General features: G+C 41.5%; 1 protein-coding gene across 1 annotated transcript in view; it reads right to left on the bottom strand.

Annotated features, from left to right (window-relative positions):
- NYAP2 (neuronal tyrosine-phosphorylated phosphoinositide-3-kinase adaptor 2) overlaps positions 1–20070 on the bottom strand; it is a 185254-nt gene that overhangs the window by 64815 nt on the left and 100369 nt on the right. Inside the window, exon 4 of the mRNA XM_034782220.1 lies at positions 10183–11280. Coding sequence (XP_034638111.1) covers positions 10183–11280 — 1098 coding nt within the window. The remainder of the gene's footprint in view (positions 1–10182; positions 11281–20070) is intronic.

Here is a 20070-nt window from a genome sequence, read left to right as displayed (position 1 = left end):
TCTCTTCACTACAATTTGTTTTAAACAAGCTAATTTTGAGTACTCAAAGTACCCACAGTTTTGTGTATAGGCACAGTTGTGAAGTCCTAAAAGGAACACATTACTCTCAGAGGGGAAGATTCCCTGATTAGCTGATGGCTGCCAGACGAACTGCCCGTACTGTCACGTACCCAGAGGAAGGTACAAAGGAAGGTCAGACTCTGAAAGAGACAGGCTGCATCTACACTATGAGCTAGGGGCATGATTCTCCTGCTCTAGTACCCATACTCACGCTGAGAACTGGCATGAGTATAAATAGTAGCATAGCTGTGGTAGCACAGGGAGTGACAGAAGAGGCATCGCTGAGTTGTGCCAAATACAAACCCTCCTCAAAATGGTGGGTATGGACTGAGCATGGCTCATCCGTGCCTCTGCCGTCACAACCCTGCTATCATGGCTACACTACTACTTATACTTGTACTAGCTTGATGAGAGCTAGCGTGCACATGTGTATGTAAGCATGGTCTGAATGAGCTCTCCCTTGACATCTAATCATGCACTGGGGGAAAAGACTTCAGGAGCAGACCCTATTTGCATAGACACACCTACTCTGCCTAGGTGTTCAGCAGACAGACCTGCTTTGCCAAAGTGATCAATTTTGGCTAGTTTTGGTTAGTTTTGGTTTAAAATGCTAGTTATTACTTCATTATTATTTTCACTGACGAATATATGGGTACCATATATTTATATCTCCTCTCTAAAGGACTCACAGATAAATTTCAACAGATTGTATTTATGCAATTTGACTGAAAGAAATGCATGTTTGGATTTCTGGAAAACAGCACAAGGTTAAATGTTTTTACTTCTATTTTTATTATTTCTAGGAGCACACCAATCTGTTGTGCATTCTGCAGTTTAGATATTTAGAAAAAGCAGCAATAAACTCTCAATTTATAATGTATTGCCAGTTTTGCTAGATGACTGTACAATTTTGAATATGGGCTTTTGTAATTACAAATGTCAGATTTGTGTCTAATAGCCAGATGCACAGTTGGTGTAAATTGACACTGCTCCATTGATTTCAACTGAGATATGCTAGATTACAACTGAGGATTTGGCCCTAGAGGTCTAATTTTCACAGACGTAATTTTTTGTGGCTTAGAAAGTTCTGTGCAGATAAATGAGTGGCACTCAAAACTTGGAGCAAATAATTAAACTAGAGGTCTTCAAATGAAGCAAGTGTTGATTTGCTTATCAGTGGCATCTATTGAATACAGGGCAGAATAGGTGCCTGTAATTTAATTTATTTTTAAAAGAGCTATTTCTTTAAACTTGTTTAACATGGCCAAGAAAACCCATATCCTACTTGTACATGTAATAAACAAAAAAATAAAGCCTATTTCAACCTTGTGAAACCTCGGCCAAAAAAGTGAAGACAGACTTTATTCAATTTCTTTTTTAACTATAGATTTTTAAGAGTTGGGTTTTTTATTCCTAAAAAGAAATGTTGATAGAGTTGCTAACCAGAAACTGTACTTAGAGGTCAAGCAGCTGAGGAACAAACAAATGGAATAAATAAATCCATACACATCAGTCAGAAGCAGCAGCTGTTTAAAAAAAAATCTGAGTAATTATTTATGAAATTACATCTTCTTCAATGATTCTATATACTGTAGCAGTCCCAAGAGAATCTGATTTTTTCATGAGCCTAAATTGCTGAATTAGAAGAGGAGACAATGTCATGGTCTCAATTAACAAAACTATTGTGTCATTTCAAAATATGTGTTTTCTATTTTAAGTCTCTGTATAACAAAGATATTCTTTCATTTAAATAATAAACCAGTAATTTTTCTGCTCCTCTCAAGCTCCACTGAAGGCTCCCCCATATTTGTTTATAAATATATAAGCAGCTGAAATACAAGCTTTCCTCTTTTTTTTCTTTCCCGTCCTGCCATTTTGTTATTTTTCCTTCCATTTAATTCCTTTCATGGAAGTGAATGGAGTTACATTAGGGCAAAACGGAGGTAATTCAGTGGTAGTACTAAGAAGTCTATCACCTCAGGGCCAGATTTTCAAAAGAGTCCAGCTTCCATCTAGGCCCCATCTAGGCCCTCAGCACCCAGCAACTCCCACTGTGACACTGGTGGCCAGATTTTGGGGAAAGTTCAGTACCCAACATACTGAAGTTGTTCTGAAAAGCTGGCCATGTGATTCTGGTGCCTAACTGGTAGCTGGAGACTTTTGAAAATCTGGGTCTGATGGCAGGTGCTGTGCTCTTTCTAAAGTGTGTCCTTTGCTTACCAACAGACAAGGCAGCAAAGGCATGTCTAAGGAATTGAATACAAGGGTGGGGAGAAAAGAGCAAATGAAAATAAACATAAGCATTAAGGAAAGTGGGGTAGGGAGAATTAAGTACTCATACTCAAAGTTTAGTAATTAACCTTGCCAGTTCTGATAACTTGCTAATGTTACCTAAAAATTGGCGGCATCCCTATAATATATAGTATTATATACTATATATATGTATATATATATATACACATCCCTATAATATATAGTATTATATACCATCAGGAATTAGAGGGAAGTGCTGCAAAAATCAGCAACATTATTTGGTTATCCTGGGTTACTCAGTTATCTAATGCAATTGGCAAGAATTTAAGCATGACCACTGTATCCAGTTATGTTGACTGAGTCACTCAGTTTGCCCAGAGCATATGCACTATCTGTCTTATCCACATCCTTAATGCAGACTGAATTAGAGAAATGAACAGCCTTCAGATTTTCTCATGCTGTTTTCTGTGTACCTCTGTCTTTTCTATCATGTAGATATGTGGCCAACCATGATGATAACGTAGAATCAAAGTGAGCCGCACACGCACACACACGACGCTAGTTAAAACTACAATACAGTTGTATCTATAATGTTCTTTTCCAACTCATTCATTTCAGCCCATTTGATTTAGCTGGGTGAAATGCTACTGAAAGCCACAATGAGGGTCAGCAATTTCTATTTGCATATTATTTATTTCCATTTATTAATGGTCTTCTTTCCTACTGTAAATTTATAAGAGCTTCCTGTTATATGCATGTTTTCAAGTTAATGGGAACTTTGTTGTAGTTTATAGTAGTGACTGCTAAAAAGACTCGTGTGTTTGTGAATTTCTGCACATATTGTAAGATTCTTGTATGCAATGAACAATAGTTGTAATGCCACCCTCTCCACAAGGTCTTGCAGAGTCTGTGGCTTCTGCTCTATGGAATATTTCACGGTACAGTTGTGACAGGCAGGGAGGAAATGTGTGATGTACTATTTTCAGAAGGTTTAGTTAAGCATCTGAAGATTTAGATAATTATTCAAATTTTCTGATCCTTCTTGGTGTCTACTGAATTGTGGATTATAATTTCATTGTAATCTTTCAAATAACGTATATGGAGGGGGGTGGGGGATGGCTAACCACCTTAAAAATGAACTTATTCAGATTCCAAGCTGCAGTTATCCACCCACGAAGATTTCAAATCTGCTATATGCCAAGGAATTAGTTCACAAAGTGATAGAGAGAAAGCTGAAATTTTCATCCGAGCACTTTCCAAGGAGCTATGGATTTGGATTCCTGTCGGACAGAAGAGCATATGGGAAAAGGAAGTTTACAGAAATTAATCAGACCAAGCTACATGCAAAATTCTCTTGTTAGGTCCGTATGGCAGTCCGAGCTAAGTGTTGTAAACTCCTACCATAGTCATTAGATTCCCCGTAGATAGAAAGGGCAGGATATCAGAGTTTGTATGTCTGGTGGATCAAGGTGAGAATTTTGCCCTAATGAATGTGGGTTTGTACTCCATTCAAATCTGCACTTGTCCAGATCGCTCACTTTCCCAAAACATGGTTAAGTTCCAATTCACAGGCCTTCTGAATTTGGAGTTTTAGCCTGAAAGGGGGGTTTTAGCAGCAGGGCCGGCTCCAGGGTTTTGGTCGCCCCAATCAGCCAAAAAAAAAAAAAAAAAAGCCGCGATCGCGATCTGCAGCGGCAATTCGGCGGGACATCCTTTGCTCCCAGCAGGAGTGAGGGACCGTCCTCCGAACTGCCGCGGAATACCTGGACGTGCCGCCCCTCTCTAGAGCAGCCGCCCCAAGCACCTGCTTGCCAGGCTGGTGCCTGGAGCCGGCCCTGTTTAGCAGACTTTCTATTGCTATTGTACTTCTTCAGATGTATAATTGAGGTCCGTTTCAGGCACAGAGATTTGGGAACATAAATTATTTTTCACCTTAGGTTAACATAATTCCTACAGTTTTCTTATATGGGTAGATACCAACCTGATTCTGTAGCCCTTCCAGATACATGGATTGAATGGAGTGTTATGCATGCAGGATGACTGCAGAATTCAGTCCAAGCAAATAGCAGATACATACAGGCCAAAATATTTAAACCTAGCTGTCTACACTTAGACTCCCTGTTGAGGTATATAAATAAAAACTCTAAAATGATTTTAAAAGGTGCTGAACAACTGGAGCTCCAGTTGGTTTCAGTGGAATATTTGAGTGCTCAGCAGTTTTCAAATTCATCACACCTAATGAGGTGCCTAATTATAGCTTTAGAACCCTCTCTTTAGGTACCCAAATTTGAAAATTTTGGCCACACTGTAGCTACTAACATAAAAATCTCAATGAATGGTCAAATCTATTCCTGCTATAAGCAGACAACTCCACTGGGTTATGTTTTGCTCTTAAAATGAATCGAAACTGAGCATCCAAATCTCTTTAGAAATTTTGAAAATCCCACCCATAATTTAAAAAGTTACCCTTTAGCTAACTAAATTTATCCCTTAAGTAACTTATTTCTAAACCTTTAAATAAATCAAGGGTATCTTAAATTGCTATAAATACCTGATAGGTGTGTACAGTTTAGTTTTAAATATATAAATATTAGATTATATACAAATATATTTGTCATAAAATAAGGAATAAAAATTATAATCTCAAATCAGAGATTTTACAGTAATTTAAACTGAAGACCTGAATAAAATGTGAAGGCTTTAGCAGTTAGATTTAAAGGTGGCCAAAGGAACTATTCAAAGATTTCAAATATCTTTTTTAAAAAATTAAAGTACTACAGTTTTAGAAAAGCTTTATATAATACACATACTATAGATTTTCTGTAGTAAAATCCACCATTTATGCAGACTTCTCTATTTCTCAAACTAGTTTTGACACTATTTTGAAACCATTTTGAATCATATTGCTAAATATATTTTTCTTATTCCTGCCAAGATTTTCATGATTTTTAAATGTTTTTATACATGCACACACACACACACACACACACACGGTACTTTTGACATTTGGGTTTTTTCAGGGATGGAGGTAGATGTGTATGGTAATAAAGGGATGAACACCTTTCACTGAGAACTTTGAGAAATGCTAAGCTACACTCTTAGGGTGTGTACCCACTGCACTGTAAGCTCAGGGTTCAAACTCAGGCTCAAGCCTAGCCCCCCCCCATACAAATTGCACTAACCCAGGGCTCAGATGCAGGGTCCCAGGACTCCATGGGAGTGGATGGTCCAAGCCTGAGTCTAGCTGGGACCCAGGATTCAAGCACTATTGTTTTGCAGTGTAGCTGCAGCCCCACTGGACACATGCTCTGCGAGTCAGGCCTGGTCCACACTAACCCCCCACTTCGGACTAAGGTACGCAAATTCAGCTACGTTAATAACGTAGCTGAATTCGAAGTACCTTAGTCCGAACTTACCGCGGGTCCAGACGCAGCAGGCAGGCTCCCCCATCAATGCCGCATACTCCTCTCGCCGAGCTGGAGTACCGGCATCGACAGCGAGCACTTCCGGGATCGATCCGGGATCGATTTATCGCGTCTAGACAAGACGTGATAAATCGATCCCAGAAGATCGATTGCTTGCTGCCGAACCAGGAAGTAAGTGTAGACCTACCCTCTGTCGGAAGTATCCCACAGTCCCTTGGGATGACTTTCTTTGTCCTCTGGACAGACAGCTTTGATGGACAGTCAAGTTTTCCCACACTGCACCATGAACAAAGCGCTAGAGCGGCCACATTTTGGAAGTGCATTAGAAAGTCCAGAATATGGATGTTTGAACTTGGGCCTGCATAATGCAGTGTAGATGCTGGAGCCCCAGGTTTGGACCTAGTGTTCAACAATTCCTCACCTGGGGTTACAAATGACTGTGGACGCTCAAGCCCTAGGTTAACAAACCCAGGGTCTGCTAACTCTAGTTCTACTAGCTCTGGGCTTGGACATACCCTAAGAGACCTGGGAGGCTAATTAGAGTAGGAGCTCATCAGCACTGCAGTGACCACTTCAGCCAACTACAGGACCACTCAGCCAACTTTCTGTGAGCACTTTTATGCCTACCAAGGAGGTTCCTTCCTCCTCTAAAGCTAAAATAAAACCCAACAATTCATCAAGATCACCTCTGCACATTCCCTCTGCAGAGGCAACACTACCATGATGCACAGCAGCCTCTCCTTTGGCTGAACTGCTGCAGTGGATCATGGAGATGCCGTTCAGCTGAGGAGTCCAGAGCATAGAGCAAAGAGGACCTGAGGCATCTAAACTACAGCCCTGCAGCACTTCAGGCAGACGCAGCTTAATGTTGAGCCTACTTGAAATGAAATGAAACGTTTCGACATTTCCAAATTGAAATTTCTGTTCATCCAATTTGGGATGAAAAAAAATGTCAAAATATCAGAATTTCCCACAGGACAGAAATTCCAATTTTTGACCATCTGTACCTATTTCTTATCTTACCCAGAAAAATAATTATTATTATGGATATAAAATGAAACTTGAGGTAAACCTATGGCAAAGGGATCTAAATGGGTGCAAATAGACATTGTTCCCTGAGCCAGCAACTTTCCTGAAATTGTCTTTCATGGGAAGTCTATTTGTGAAAAAACTGCATGGTCAAATTGTAACTAATGAGAATAATGCTGAGAGTTAGTAGTGTACAGCAAGATAGTGTGTAAATCTACACTGCTCTAGCATGCTGAACGCTAACTGCTTGTGTTGCCCCTACTACCAGATATGAAAAGCTCTGAGGTACACTTTGACCTACTGCTGGTGCATTATGGTCCTTTTCTTGCACAATAGCAGCATCCACATAGCTAGTTAATGTGCAGCACATGACAGCATTCTAGATTTACACCCCATCTTTCTGTGCGCTAACTCTCTATAGAGTTAGTACAGAGAGTTACTCCAGAGATACTCTGAACTACAAAAAAACACGGAAAAAGCCCACTGAATAGACTCTGCCTTTGGCTATGTGTGCACAATTCCCACAGAAGTCAGCTGGAGTGGCAACCATGTAACTGAGTCGACTTTGCTCCATAATTGCTACAGTACATTCCTACTACACTCAATTTGAATCCAAAATCCTATATCATGCAATTTTTAAAACTTACATTTAGCAATGAGTACTTCAAACAAGTCAGAGAGGGTCAAATTGCATAGGCTTCAATAAGAATCTTGCCTGAGATGTGCCCAGAATAAATATATATATTTTTTCAAACTACACATTCATTAGTTTCTGAGCTCTTATTTCATAAGATGGACACAATTTTCTCTTTTTTTCCTACTTCCATCAGGTTTCCAGAAATTTGTTCAGACTAAATTACATTAAACTGGCAAAAAGAAAAAAGGGTCTGTGCTGGTTTGCCATATATTGCATTCGCTCTTCTCTTGTTCAAATAAATGTAGAGTATTATATCCTGATTCAAAATAGTGTGACAGCCTCAGGCTTTCTGCATGATTTGTAGGAGTAAAATTTCTTAAATACATCTGAAGAGAAGTTCAGTCTACATTGTCTTCCACTGTGTGTTATTATACACCACAAAATGTGACAAGCTTGGTCAGATTATACGTTCAAACTCCACAATTTACTCTAATTGTGTTATTGTGAATCTCCTTTTTTTTTTTTTGGTAGAATTACACGAGAGATAATGCTCATCTCATACTTGGTTACAAGTCATCCTAAAGTGATTTCTATTGCTATAATATTTGAACACAAACCCGATTCTTGTTTATTGTGGTAATCCCAGGAGATTAAATCATACTGTAAATACCAGATGAAGTAAAGCAGGATTAGACTGACAGTCTGTTTACTTCCTCTACACAGCAGCACTCCAAAGTCTTTTGCTGTTAGCTTCACTACATAACATGGATGGTTTGTCCTTAAAGGAACCAAATTTGGCTTCTCTAATTCCTCTTCTCTCTCACTGCTAATGGCCAATAACAAACACTTTTTCTCCCCTCGGAAGGGCAAACAAAATGCTTCTAGGGAAGCCAATAAGAAAGCTGCTTCTTGTGGAAATCTTGAGGGCAAGATCTGCTTTAAATTCATATCTGAAATGCCCCTTGATAGTCTACAGTCAATTTCAGTCAAGTGGAATATACAGAACTTCTTTTGGGGGTCATCCAGGGGTGCTGGAACAATTTGTATAGTGGGAGTGTTGAGAGCCATCGAACCAAACTGTAAACCCTGTACGTAATGGAAACCACTTCAAACTAGGGAGTGCTGCAGCACCACTGCCCCCCCCCCCTCCCCCCCCCGCACCCCTAGTTCCAGCACCTATGGGGTCCTCAGTGAAATGGCAGCATAAAGAGATCCTGAAATTTCAGCATCTGGAACGGACACATTCACTGTGGGACTTTCTCAGGGTTCTAAGGTCAGCTCTCTTATGCACACTGACAAAGAAAGAACCTTAGAATTTATTCATTCTCTGGATGGTGCTGGATTTTTGTTTGCTTATTAACAAGCAATAATGTTTATTGCCAGTTTTACTCCTCCACTGTTTCTCTACCACTTCACTTTAATTATTCCTAAATGTTGTAACATACTTCACATTTGTCCCTTATTACAAGAACCTTCTCATTCTAGACCCAAATTTGCTTCCATCCCACACACAAATCTGGTGTTATTGTATTTTTATTACTGTAATTATTTGTGGCAAAACTACTGAATCATGGAACTAAGCTTCCATACAATGCATTTATGTCTGCAGCCTGACAAACTATCGTAGGTGGATCAAGCTAATTTTTGCACTGACTTATACTCTGTGTATCCTACTGAGCCTAATTCCCTTCTCACTGCCACGGTTTTAAATCCATAGGCTTCAAAGGAGTTACTCCTGATATACACTAATATACATGAGAAGAGAATTGGTCCCAAGGGGAGGTGTAAAACTGCTGTAAGTGAAAGGAGAATCAAGTGCTGACTTCAAGAGGATACAGAGATTATATATCAGTTCAGAAAATGCCCAATCTCTCTATAAAACTTTGGTAGCCTGAAGACATCCTAACTACCATCACTTATCAGGATGAAAGCCAGCATAGAATTTGGCACTTTTTTTGTTACATCTCTGCCAAAAAGGTATAATATATTATTAGTACAAACATACAATAGAGTGCTACAAAATCAGTTATTCTCATATAAAAGCATTTGAGTTATTCGGGCTTCAAGATATCAAAGTCATAAACTGAGAAATCATATCAAGCTCACTGACTTTGCTCATCTATAAAAGCTTAGGGTCAAACACTGTTTTTGGTTTCACTGACTTTGAAGGATTTGGGGACATACTAATATCTGTGCCAAGTTTACCCTTATGGATGTTCATCTCTTGCTAACTTCAGTTAGAGTTACACCTTGTGTAGTTTCAAGGTCAGAATGCTGCAAGATGCGGAGTATTCTCAAAGGTAATGGGAGCTATGTGTGAGACTGTTAGCCAGGAAACAAAGGTGTGGGATTCTTTTGTTGAAAACAACTAGGATATTTATCATGTTCTAACATTATTATTTAAGTATTTATGGGCCTGAGACCATAAGGTATGAATTCCATGTGAGTTCAGGGCACTTCAATGGCACTGGACAGAACTCAGCATCATAACAGAGACCTTTAAGACCTTGTAGGGATTGGGCCTTAAATCTCTTACAGTTCTCTTTTGCGAGCCTTCATAATACAGTACAAATAGCTCTGAAACCTTGATATATAAAATAAAAACATGAAATATAGAAGCAGTTTTCATCAGTAATCAACTTTCCTCTGGAAAGGAATAGACATATATAATTCATGTTGCTGAGTTATGTGGTTATTTGCACAGTTCTGATTTAATAAAATATGACAAGAGTTATAATGACGTAGATGAGACGGTTAAACAGTGTATTGAAAACTTACTCTCTGCAGGCTCTTTAGATCTTCTGCCACTGGACGACTTCCTCAGTAAACTTCGTCCTGAGGTAAAGAGGCTGGTTAGTTCCTCTAAAGGACTGGTCGGTGTTCTAGAGCGTGAACCACTCTGTGATGATGACCCGTAGGTATTGGCCGAGGCATTTACCATCTTTCCCCCTTCTTGCAACGTGTTTCTGGCTGTAGAATGAGGCACTGATGGAGAACTTCTTGAGAGACTTCCTGAATGTACAGAGTCATAAGGTGGAGGTCTTTTGAGGCTTAAGGGGGTAAGAGACCTACCCATACTGACAGGAGAGGGTGAGGCAGAGTGACTTTTAGGGTAGCCATGCGGAGACTGTGTTCTGTATAAGGTAGAAGGATGAGGAGGTGAGGAGGAGTGCCCAGGAGTAGTAGTTCCATGAGATACTGTCTGGTCTTTCTCCAGTTTTTGATGGCCCGGTGTATGAGGTGGCAGTGAAGATGGAGAAGCTCCAGCTTGTTGTTTGATGTAAGACACATTTTCTAATACAGGAAGCTTTGTGACTTCCAGTGGAGTTAAAGGAGACTCATCAGAATTTGGGGAACACTGCACTGGTGCTGGCGGGAACACCAGTAGTGGAGGTCTATGAGAAAGTAGATTTGGAAATGGTGGGGGGATATCACAAAGCAAGCCCTTGGGAGTAGATGGCACTGAGGACTTGGTGAATTCTAGGTCAGGCACTGTGGGAGTAGCACACTGAGAAGAACAACTGTGATGGTCATATTCACATGAACACTTTGAATCTTGGCCTACATCATCAAATATAGGGTATTTCATCTCCTCATAGACTGCTTCACTTTGGTCATCCTCATCTTTCTTGAAGTCTCTTAGTATATTCCCAACCATTTCAATATAAACAGGCTCTTCTTCTTCTGTGTCTGGGGCAGGACTGCTGACTTGCGATAAAGAGGCATCCCTAGTGAGTGTTGTCTTCATGGGGCCGTGCTTTTTGATGTACGTTTCATCAAAAGATGTGCTTAGCTGAGTGTTTGGATTTCGTTTAGGCTTAGGAGGAGGGATCTTCTTGGTATATTCATCACTGTGAGGTCTTGGTTTGGCCGACACTGAAAACAGAATGTAATATAAATTCATCAAAAATATTTAAACTTCTTTGGACACAGAATTTCTTACAATGTTATAAATCTAGAATGTATTTCTGGAGCCTGATTCACTTAGAAATACTCCAGTTACTCTAGTGTAGGGGTAGGCAACCTATGGCATGTGTGCCCAAAGTGGCACACGAACTGATTTTCAGTGGCACTCACCCTGCGGGTTATGCATTTTTATTTAATTTTAAATGACGCTCTTAAACATTTTAAAAAACTTATTTACTTTACATACAATAATAGTTTAGTTATATATTATAGACTTAGAGAAAGAGACCTTCTAAAAACGTTAAAATGTATTACTGGCACGCGAAACCTTAAATTAGAGTGAATAAATGAAGACTCGGCACACCACTTCTGAAAGGTTGCTGAGCCCTGCTCGAGTGCAACCCAATTGAAAATAATTCCCCTTTCAAAACACGCCCTTCCCTTTCCCAACTCTGCTAGGGTACGCCACAATTATATTCTTAGTGAGCACTGCTTCCTCTCACAAAGGCTGCCCTCTCTCAGGCACTTTGGACAGGGAACTTTTCACATTTAAATATTACTCTGCTGGAATATCACTATGGTTTATGAAAACCCTGGAGAGACAACAGTTGTACCTAGGAATGAACTTCTTACGAACATGAAAGACCCTTTAAGACCCCAGACAATCACACTGGAATGACAGAGGCATAACACTAGAGTAACACGGTGATGAATCAAGACTCCTATATTTACAAAACCATTCTATAGAAAGTATTCCAATTGTATGTTTACTCCTACTGATGAAGTATATTTGTACTTACTGTGATGCAAGTACTGTAATACTGATCTTCAAAATAATTCTAATGAATCATTTCGATTCCATGTTGTGAGATGCCAAGACTTCAATGGAAGCTGAAGGGACTCAGCACCTCAAATGATTTGAACCTTTTGAATAGTTTAAATCTGGAAACAATTTATAAATCTGTTTTTGAAATTACAAGTTGAAACATTAAGATGAAATTCATTTGATATGAGAGGTCAAGGATTTCATAGAAACTATCCTCTACAGATACAACAAGAAACACACACATGAAAATTACATGTAGGTCTCTCTATATAAATATCTCATTAAAGGTTGGGGTTAAGTCAGTTTATCCTCTTAAATGGGCTTAGCCAACTCACTTGCAAGAAAAATCAGCAAGGATCCTAGCCCTTACCTCTATTCTTGTAGAATAAATATCTCCCCTATGTTGAAAACCCTGATACCTTATTGATGTATCCCACAGCTCTAAATGTCCTAAATCATAGCTCAGTTTAACATGCCAATTTTCCAGAATGTTACTTGTACTGTATTTCTCTGTGATGCCAACCCTACACTTAGAGAATTTTCCAAGTACCTTCTGCTGACCCATCAGAAAACATCTAGTGAGTTTCTAACGTTAAGCCAACCAGGCAGCACTTGTGGACTTAAAAGACCCCTTCTAGAAGCTCAGCCTCAAATGCACTACTAAAGTCAGCAATAGTACATTGTTCTGCCAGCTGGAAGACCATATTTTGACAGCCTACTTATGATCCCAGCTCTGGGGTAGGAGACGCTAGCATTATGGCCTGTGTTTGAACTGTTTTGTTTATGGGGGAAGGATTCTAGCATACTATTATTGCTATTTTGTCATACTTGTGCTTTGATACATAAGATATCATTACTACTCACTGCTAAGACCATGCCCCATAAACTACACAGAAGCTGTGATAATAAAGATTGAGGTTAAATAGACTGCTAGTTCTGTTTAAGAATAAGTACTCTTGGGTTTATATTGAGTGTTGAGACCACATTCATGCCAATATTATCTGCATAAATATAATGGGTAAAAAGGATTCCTTCTGAGAGGGAGGGAGGAAATAGGAACTTAACCAGATTTTTAAAACTGTAAAAGTTGTATTACAATGTATTCAAATGTGTCAGGGGTAAAATTTACAGAAAGGCCTACATGAGTTATGCCTGGTCTACACTTAAAATTTAGGTCAACATAGCTACATTGGTCAAGGGTGTGAAAAATCCACATTGCTGACCAATGTCGCTATACCAACCTAAACCCCAGTGTCAACACAGCTAAATCAATGCAAGAATGCTTCATTGACCTAGCTACCATGATACAGGGAGGTAGCATCCCTTTCTGTTTCTATAGGCTGCGTCTACGCTGTGGGTTTATGCTAGCATAGCTACAGGGCCATCGCTATGCCAGGATAGTTCCCATAGTGTAGGCATACACTTAGAAGGCTAACTCCCATTTCCAAAAGTCTCTTAGGGCAAGTCTCCACAGGGACACTTAAGAAAGTTATGCTGAATTCACTAAAGGTGTGAATTTAAAGTGAATCGTTAAAGTGCATTAGCCCTTGTGGATGCTCTCATTCAGAAAAAAGTGGCATTAGTTCAGTTTATCTTACTCACTAGAAGGGGGTAAACTGGAGGGCACACAGAGCCCCTGGCATGAAGAAGGGCATGGAGATGTGTAGAGAGCCCCTGAATAGAAGGCAATGGGAGGGTGGCAAGTGGGGAGTGTGAGTGGAGAGAATGGAAGAATGAAAAGAACCCCTGGTGGGTGCAGTGCACTTGGCCTACACAAGCAGCAAGAACAAGGAGTCTGGTGTCACCTTAAAGACTAACAGATTTATTTGGACTCCTTGTTGTTTTTGTGGATACAGACTAACATGGCTACCCCCTGATACTTGACAAGAAGCAAGATGTATGACCCTCTAGTTAGCATAGAGGAGAATACAGACACTGGACAACATTTTCAGAGGTGACTTAGGTTTGGTCTACACTTCAAACTTATTCAGGCACACCTATATCAATCGGGGTGTGAAAAATCACACCCCTGATGGAATGCTTCAGTCGGCATAGTTACTGTCATTCAGGGAGGTGGTGTAGGCCGCATCTACACCAGGGGGCTGGCTGACAGCTACATAAGCTCCATAGTGTAGTAGCCAGAGGCCAGATCTGCACTGAAAAGTTAGGTCGACTTAGCTATGTTGCTCAGGGTGTGAAAAATCCACACCCCGAGCAATGTAGTGAAGCCAACCTAACCCCTGATGTAGACAGCACTAGGTTGATGGAAGAATTCTTCCATTGACTAGTTACCAGCTCTCGGGGAGGTAGATTTAACTACAGCGATGGGAGAAGCCCTCCTGCCTCTATAGTGAGTGTCTACACTGAAGCACTACAGTGGTGCAGCCAAAGCCTTAGGAAACTTGGAGCCTGACTCTGTAAGGGTATGTCTACACTACCCACCAGATTGGCGGGCAGCAATCGATCCAGTGGGGGTCAATTTATCACGTCCAGACTAGACGCAATAAATCGACCCCTGAGCGCTCTCCTGTCGATTCCTGTACTCCACTGCCACGAGAGGCACAGACAGAGTTGACGGGGGAGCGGCAGTGGTTGAGTCACTGCAGTGAAGACACCACGGTGAGTAGGTCTAAGTACGTCGACTTCAGCTACGTTATTCACGTAGCGAAGTTGCATAACTTAGATCGATCCCCACCCCCAAGTGTAGACCAGGCCTAAGACTCCTAAAAGCATGGCTACACAGGGACTCTCAGGAAGGTTACGCTAAATTAACTCAAGGTGTGAATTTAAAGTACATTATTTAGAATAGTGGTTCTCAAAGCCGGTCTGCCGCTTGTTCAGGAAAAGGCCCTGGCGGGCTGGGCCGGTTTGTTTACTTGCCGCGTCCGCAGGTTTGGCCGATTGCGGCTCCCACTGGCCGCGGTTTGCCGCTCCAGGCCAGTGGGGGCTGCTGGAAGTGGCGCAGGCCGAGGGATGTGCGATCGGCCGAACCTGCGGACGCGGCAGGTAAACAAACCAGCCCGGCCTGCTAGGGTCTTTCCCTGAACAAGCGGCAGACCAGCTTTGAGAACCACTGATTTAGAGTACATTATACTCATGTGCTAATGCTCTCATTCAGCAGTAAAGTGGCCTCAGTTACATTTAACTTAATTCACTTGTGTTCCCTCCCTCCCCTATTATCTCCCATGCCACTATCAGTCTACAACTCCCACCCACACACATATTCTTCTCCCTCATACCACTGTCCCCAGTCTCCCCATCCCTCCTTTTCCCCATTTCCCTCTTCCTCGCCATGGCAGGAGCTTTGTGTACCCCCACATTCCCTCTTCTGCCACATGCCTGGGGCTATTTGTGCCCCATATTGTCTTTCCTCCCATACCCTTATTCTCTCTGCCAGAGGTGCTGTGTGGTCCCCCACAGATGGGAGGATGGGCAGAGCTGAGATGGAATGCCAAAAGTCGCTAATGCAGCCCATTTTAGACAATTGCAAAGGTGCTTGAAGCTCCTGGATCTGCTAACTAGTTGCAAGGGACTCTGTGTGCCCCCCATTTCCCTCCTATCATTTTTCCAGTTTTCACCAAAATCATTGGGTTCTTTCTGTCATTGATGCATAGAATTTTCCCTGCAATTTTGGAATTAATCCGATGTGGCATACAAAAGTTTTCACATTACAGACAAATAGACTGAGCTGGCCAGAAAACAAAATTTCAGTTCTGTGAAAATGTTTGAATTTTTGGAACTTTATTACCTAAATTGGGACAAAGAGCTGAAATGTCAGTTTTTTCAATATTTTGAAATCCTGCAATATTTTGTTTTGGAAACACTGAAACGTGTTTTTTCTGAAATGAAATATGTCCCCTGGAATTTTCATGGGGCGTCAGCTGGACCAAGAGTCTGGATGGAAAGGCTGCCCCAGAGCCATGGACCCTGAAAGCCCCCAGCACTCACCAGGCGGGCTGCCAGGAAGGTGGGCAGGGAAGGAGTCTCGAAACCAGGCAGGATTCTGATGGAACCCTCCCTGTGTTCAGTAGACAGTTTATCAAAATCTAACCATTTCCACAAAACTTTTCTATTTGACAAACCTGTAAATTGTGACCAAACAATGTTTTGTTTAATGTTCCAACCAGCTCTAAGACAGAAAAACAGGAATTCCATTGAGTTGTGGGGAAGGCCTTGCGTCTCTCCGAGACTCTCTCTCTCTCTCTCTCACACACACACACACACAAAACTACAGTGACATGCAGTCTTTTTGCAACTGGCACATGACGCCCTTATCAACAGAAAGGTTAACTGACCCAACCCTGCTGTATAGGTGGAAGATAAATACCTATGGGGTGATTTTTTCCCCCACGGTTATTTTATTTTTTCTCTACCATAGTTTAAATGAGTTAAGCAGGGTTTTTTTTTTTGTAGTAGAATAGCAACACATCATTTAGATGCTTTCCCCAACCCCCAGCAATATGTAGGTCTTTAAATATTTTATAATTTTTTTCTTAATTTAGGAACTTACTATATATTACTTTTACCAGGAATATGTGGTACTATAAGACACAAGAGAAACTAGCCAAATACACTTGTGTGTGTGTGCGGGGATGGTGGTGGGGAGAGATCAGCTGAGGCCTCTGGGTAAGAAAGGGAGCTACACACCTATATGGGGTGCAGTGTACTTTCATTCAATTGCAATGAAGTCAGACAGATGTCAAACTGAATTAAAACCACGATTCAGGCTTATCATTATTATTAATTATTGTTAGTATTATTTTGTAAAGGCTTAGATTCTGGAGCACACTTCTGTAGCAAGAGATGAACTTTGTCGCAAAACCCACAGCTGCAGAATAATGAAATACCTATTTATAGACTACTACTCAAAGAATTTTAGACGAAACACAAGAATGCTGCAATTAAGAAAACTGTGCAACTGTAATGAAAGGCGCAGACAATGTGTCTGCAAATTTATGTATAACCAACATTTGGCAGGGATAGCTGTACACGAGGAGCTCTGCCAAGGTCCCATAGTTAATGAAAGCAGATTATTTGGCAATCCCTGTGAGCGGAACAGGCAGCATTGCCTTGGTACTTGACATTTATCGGGCCAGGAAAGCATTCAGTGTGCCTACTGGGAACACAATCTCCTATGATAAACAACCATGGCTGACACATTGGTGATACACACACACTGCAGTGTTGTCTGCTATAAGCATGGAATAATTAAATGCTTTTCAACACAGATTACTATGCCACTGGTCACTTGTTCTTACTAACCTGCCGTCACTACCTTGCTATTATTATATTACTTCTAAGCACTAAACACCTGATCTAAAGCTCACTGACAGCAATGAAAAGACTCTCATGGACTTCAGTGAGCTTTGGATCAGGTCCTCATATCATGCTGTTAGGAGTCTTATTGTGACAGGCGCTGAGCACGCACGAATCTCACTGAAGTCAATGGGAGTGGTGGCTACTCAGCACCTCAGCCTGTTGGGACCATCTCTAAACATTCCAGCATTTGCTCATCTTCATATCATCTACTGTGACAAAGTGGGAATTTTCTGTAATATTTTTATGAGTCTTAAGCATGCCTCAGTTTCCATCTGTACATGGCATTGCTAACCAGTGAGTGTAAAAGGACTAACGCTGCTCCTGGAATAGCTCAGGAGACAGGAGGTGTGTGTCACCTTGTTGTCTGGGTGGGGACTGAAAAGGATTGTTAAAGAACTGGCTGAAGTTGGCTCAGATCTACAGAGGGTCCAGCATAGGGTGACCATACATCCCGTTTTGGCCGGGACAGTCCTTTTTTAAGCTCTGTCCCGGCCGTCCTAACTTTTTTTGGCAAAACCGGGCATTTTTCCCATTTGCTCTTGCCAATTGATCATCAGTTGGAAGAGCAAACAGGACAAATGCCCAGTTTTGAAAAAAAAGTGGGGTCGGGGCATGAAGCAATATACACGGGGAGGGGGCAAGTGGCAACACCAGCTGTGTGTGGGAGGGAGAGCTCGGGATAGTGGCTCGGGCTGAGCCAGCCACACACAGGTGGGTAGCAGGGGGTCATGGGTCAGCCCTGTGTGCAGGGGATAGTGGGGGGCCTCAGGCCAGCCCTGCATGGATCGGGGGCGGGGGGAGCTTCGTGCCAGCCCCATGCGGTGTCCCATTTTCACTCCAGCAAGACAAAGAGATGCCACAACAACTGAACAATCAACACCCAACTGCAGGAAACCCCAGCTGGGAGGACTTGGGAACTGAGCTGAAAAACAAGGTGTCAGGTGAGTGGAAGAAGGAGGATTTTTGGAGGGACTCAGGAGCTGGAGGAGACAAAGAGAGAGTTAGCCAGAGATGGAGTCCCTCACAGCGTGGCTGGCCTATCAGGGCACTGTTTGACCAAGATGGACTATGTGGCTTAAGAGAGGGATTGCTGGTGCCGACTGCCCAGTCTTGGAGGCCACAGGCCTGCCCTGTGGAACTGTGTGGGCAGGAGCGCCACCAGCTTTTTTGTCGCCCTAGGTGGCGGAAGGTCCCACCCCCGAAATGCCGCCCCCCACAGAGGTGGCAGAAGGTCCCGCCCCCGAAATGCCACCCCCGACAGAGGCGGCCGAAGATCCAGCCGCTGTGGTCGCCGCCCCCCAAATGTTAGTGCCCTAGGTGACCCGCAAGGTCGCCTAATGGGTTGCGCCAGCCCTGTGTGTGGGTCCTTGGGGCCTGGCACACTAGAGGGGTCACTCCCAGGAGACTGGTGACAGGCTGGGGCATAGACCAGACCCCGTGATTCCATGACAGTCTCATCCTGTGTTCCTCTGATTTTTTCATAGATACCTAGAATTTAAAGACCTTCTAGTGTGACATCCTATATATCACAGGCCCTTACATTTTGCCTAGTTACCACTGAATTGAGACCAATAACTTGTTTTTGGCTAAAATATATCTTTCAGAAAAGCATCCAGTCTTGATCTGAAGACATCAAAAAGATGGAGACTCCACCTCTTCCCTTGGCGGCAGTTTGTTATAATGGCTAATCACCCTCAGTGTTAAAAATCTGTGCCTTATTTCCAATTTGAATTTGTCTGGCTTCAGCTTTCAGCCATTGGTTCTTGTTATGCCTGTCTATACTAGCTTCCAGTAAATTACAAAGCCCTTTAGTACCCAGGATTCTCCCCATGAAGATATTTATACACTAATTATTTATTTATACACTTATTTTTGATAAGCTAAACAGATTGCGATCTTTATGTTTTGCCCTCTCCAGCCCTTGAATTATTTTTGTGGCTTTTTTCTGCACCCACTCCAATTTTTTCATCATTTTTTAAAATGTGGACACCAGAAATAGATGCAGTATTCTAGTACTGGTCTCACCACTGCCCTATAGTAAAAATCACTTCCCTACTCCCATTCACTACTTCCCTGTTTAAACTTCCAAGGATTTCATGAGTCCTTTTTACCATAGCACCACACTGGGAGCTCATGTTAAGTTGCTTGTCCACTATGACCCCTAGATCTTTTTCAGAGTCCCTGCTTTCCAGGATACTGTCACACCAACTTGTAAGCATGGTCTGCACGCCTTGTTCCTGGATGGATGATTTGTATTGGATGTACTAAAATGCAATTTTGATATATTAAGGTTTAGAAAAAAATATTTACTAGGACTTTGTGGAGAACAGAAATTCTGTGTCATGAAGGATTCTGAGATTTCGAAATTTGTTTTCATTCCAATTAGAAACAAATCACCAAGCTTTGGAAATTCTCTGTGAAAGAACATTCAGGGGAAAAATTCTTTCAGGCCAATAAAAATATTTTGTTTTGACAAAAATCAAAACATTTCATTTTGATTTTGACTATTTTATATTATTACAAAATTTTAAAAAAATCAAGATGAAGTCATCTTGAAAGGAAAAAAACAAAGTTTTTAACTTCTGAAAAATGTTAAAATGGAGCATTTCAACATG

The sequence above is a fragment of the Trachemys scripta genome, chromosome 9 (genome assembly GCF_013100865.1).
Source record: "Trachemys scripta elegans isolate TJP31775 chromosome 9, CAS_Tse_1.0, whole genome shotgun sequence".
NCBI classification, from domain to species: Eukaryota; Metazoa; Chordata; order Testudines; family Emydidae; genus Trachemys; species Trachemys scripta.
Note: the sequence above shows the minus strand (reverse complement) of the source record. Positions and strands in the feature narration are given on the sequence as shown.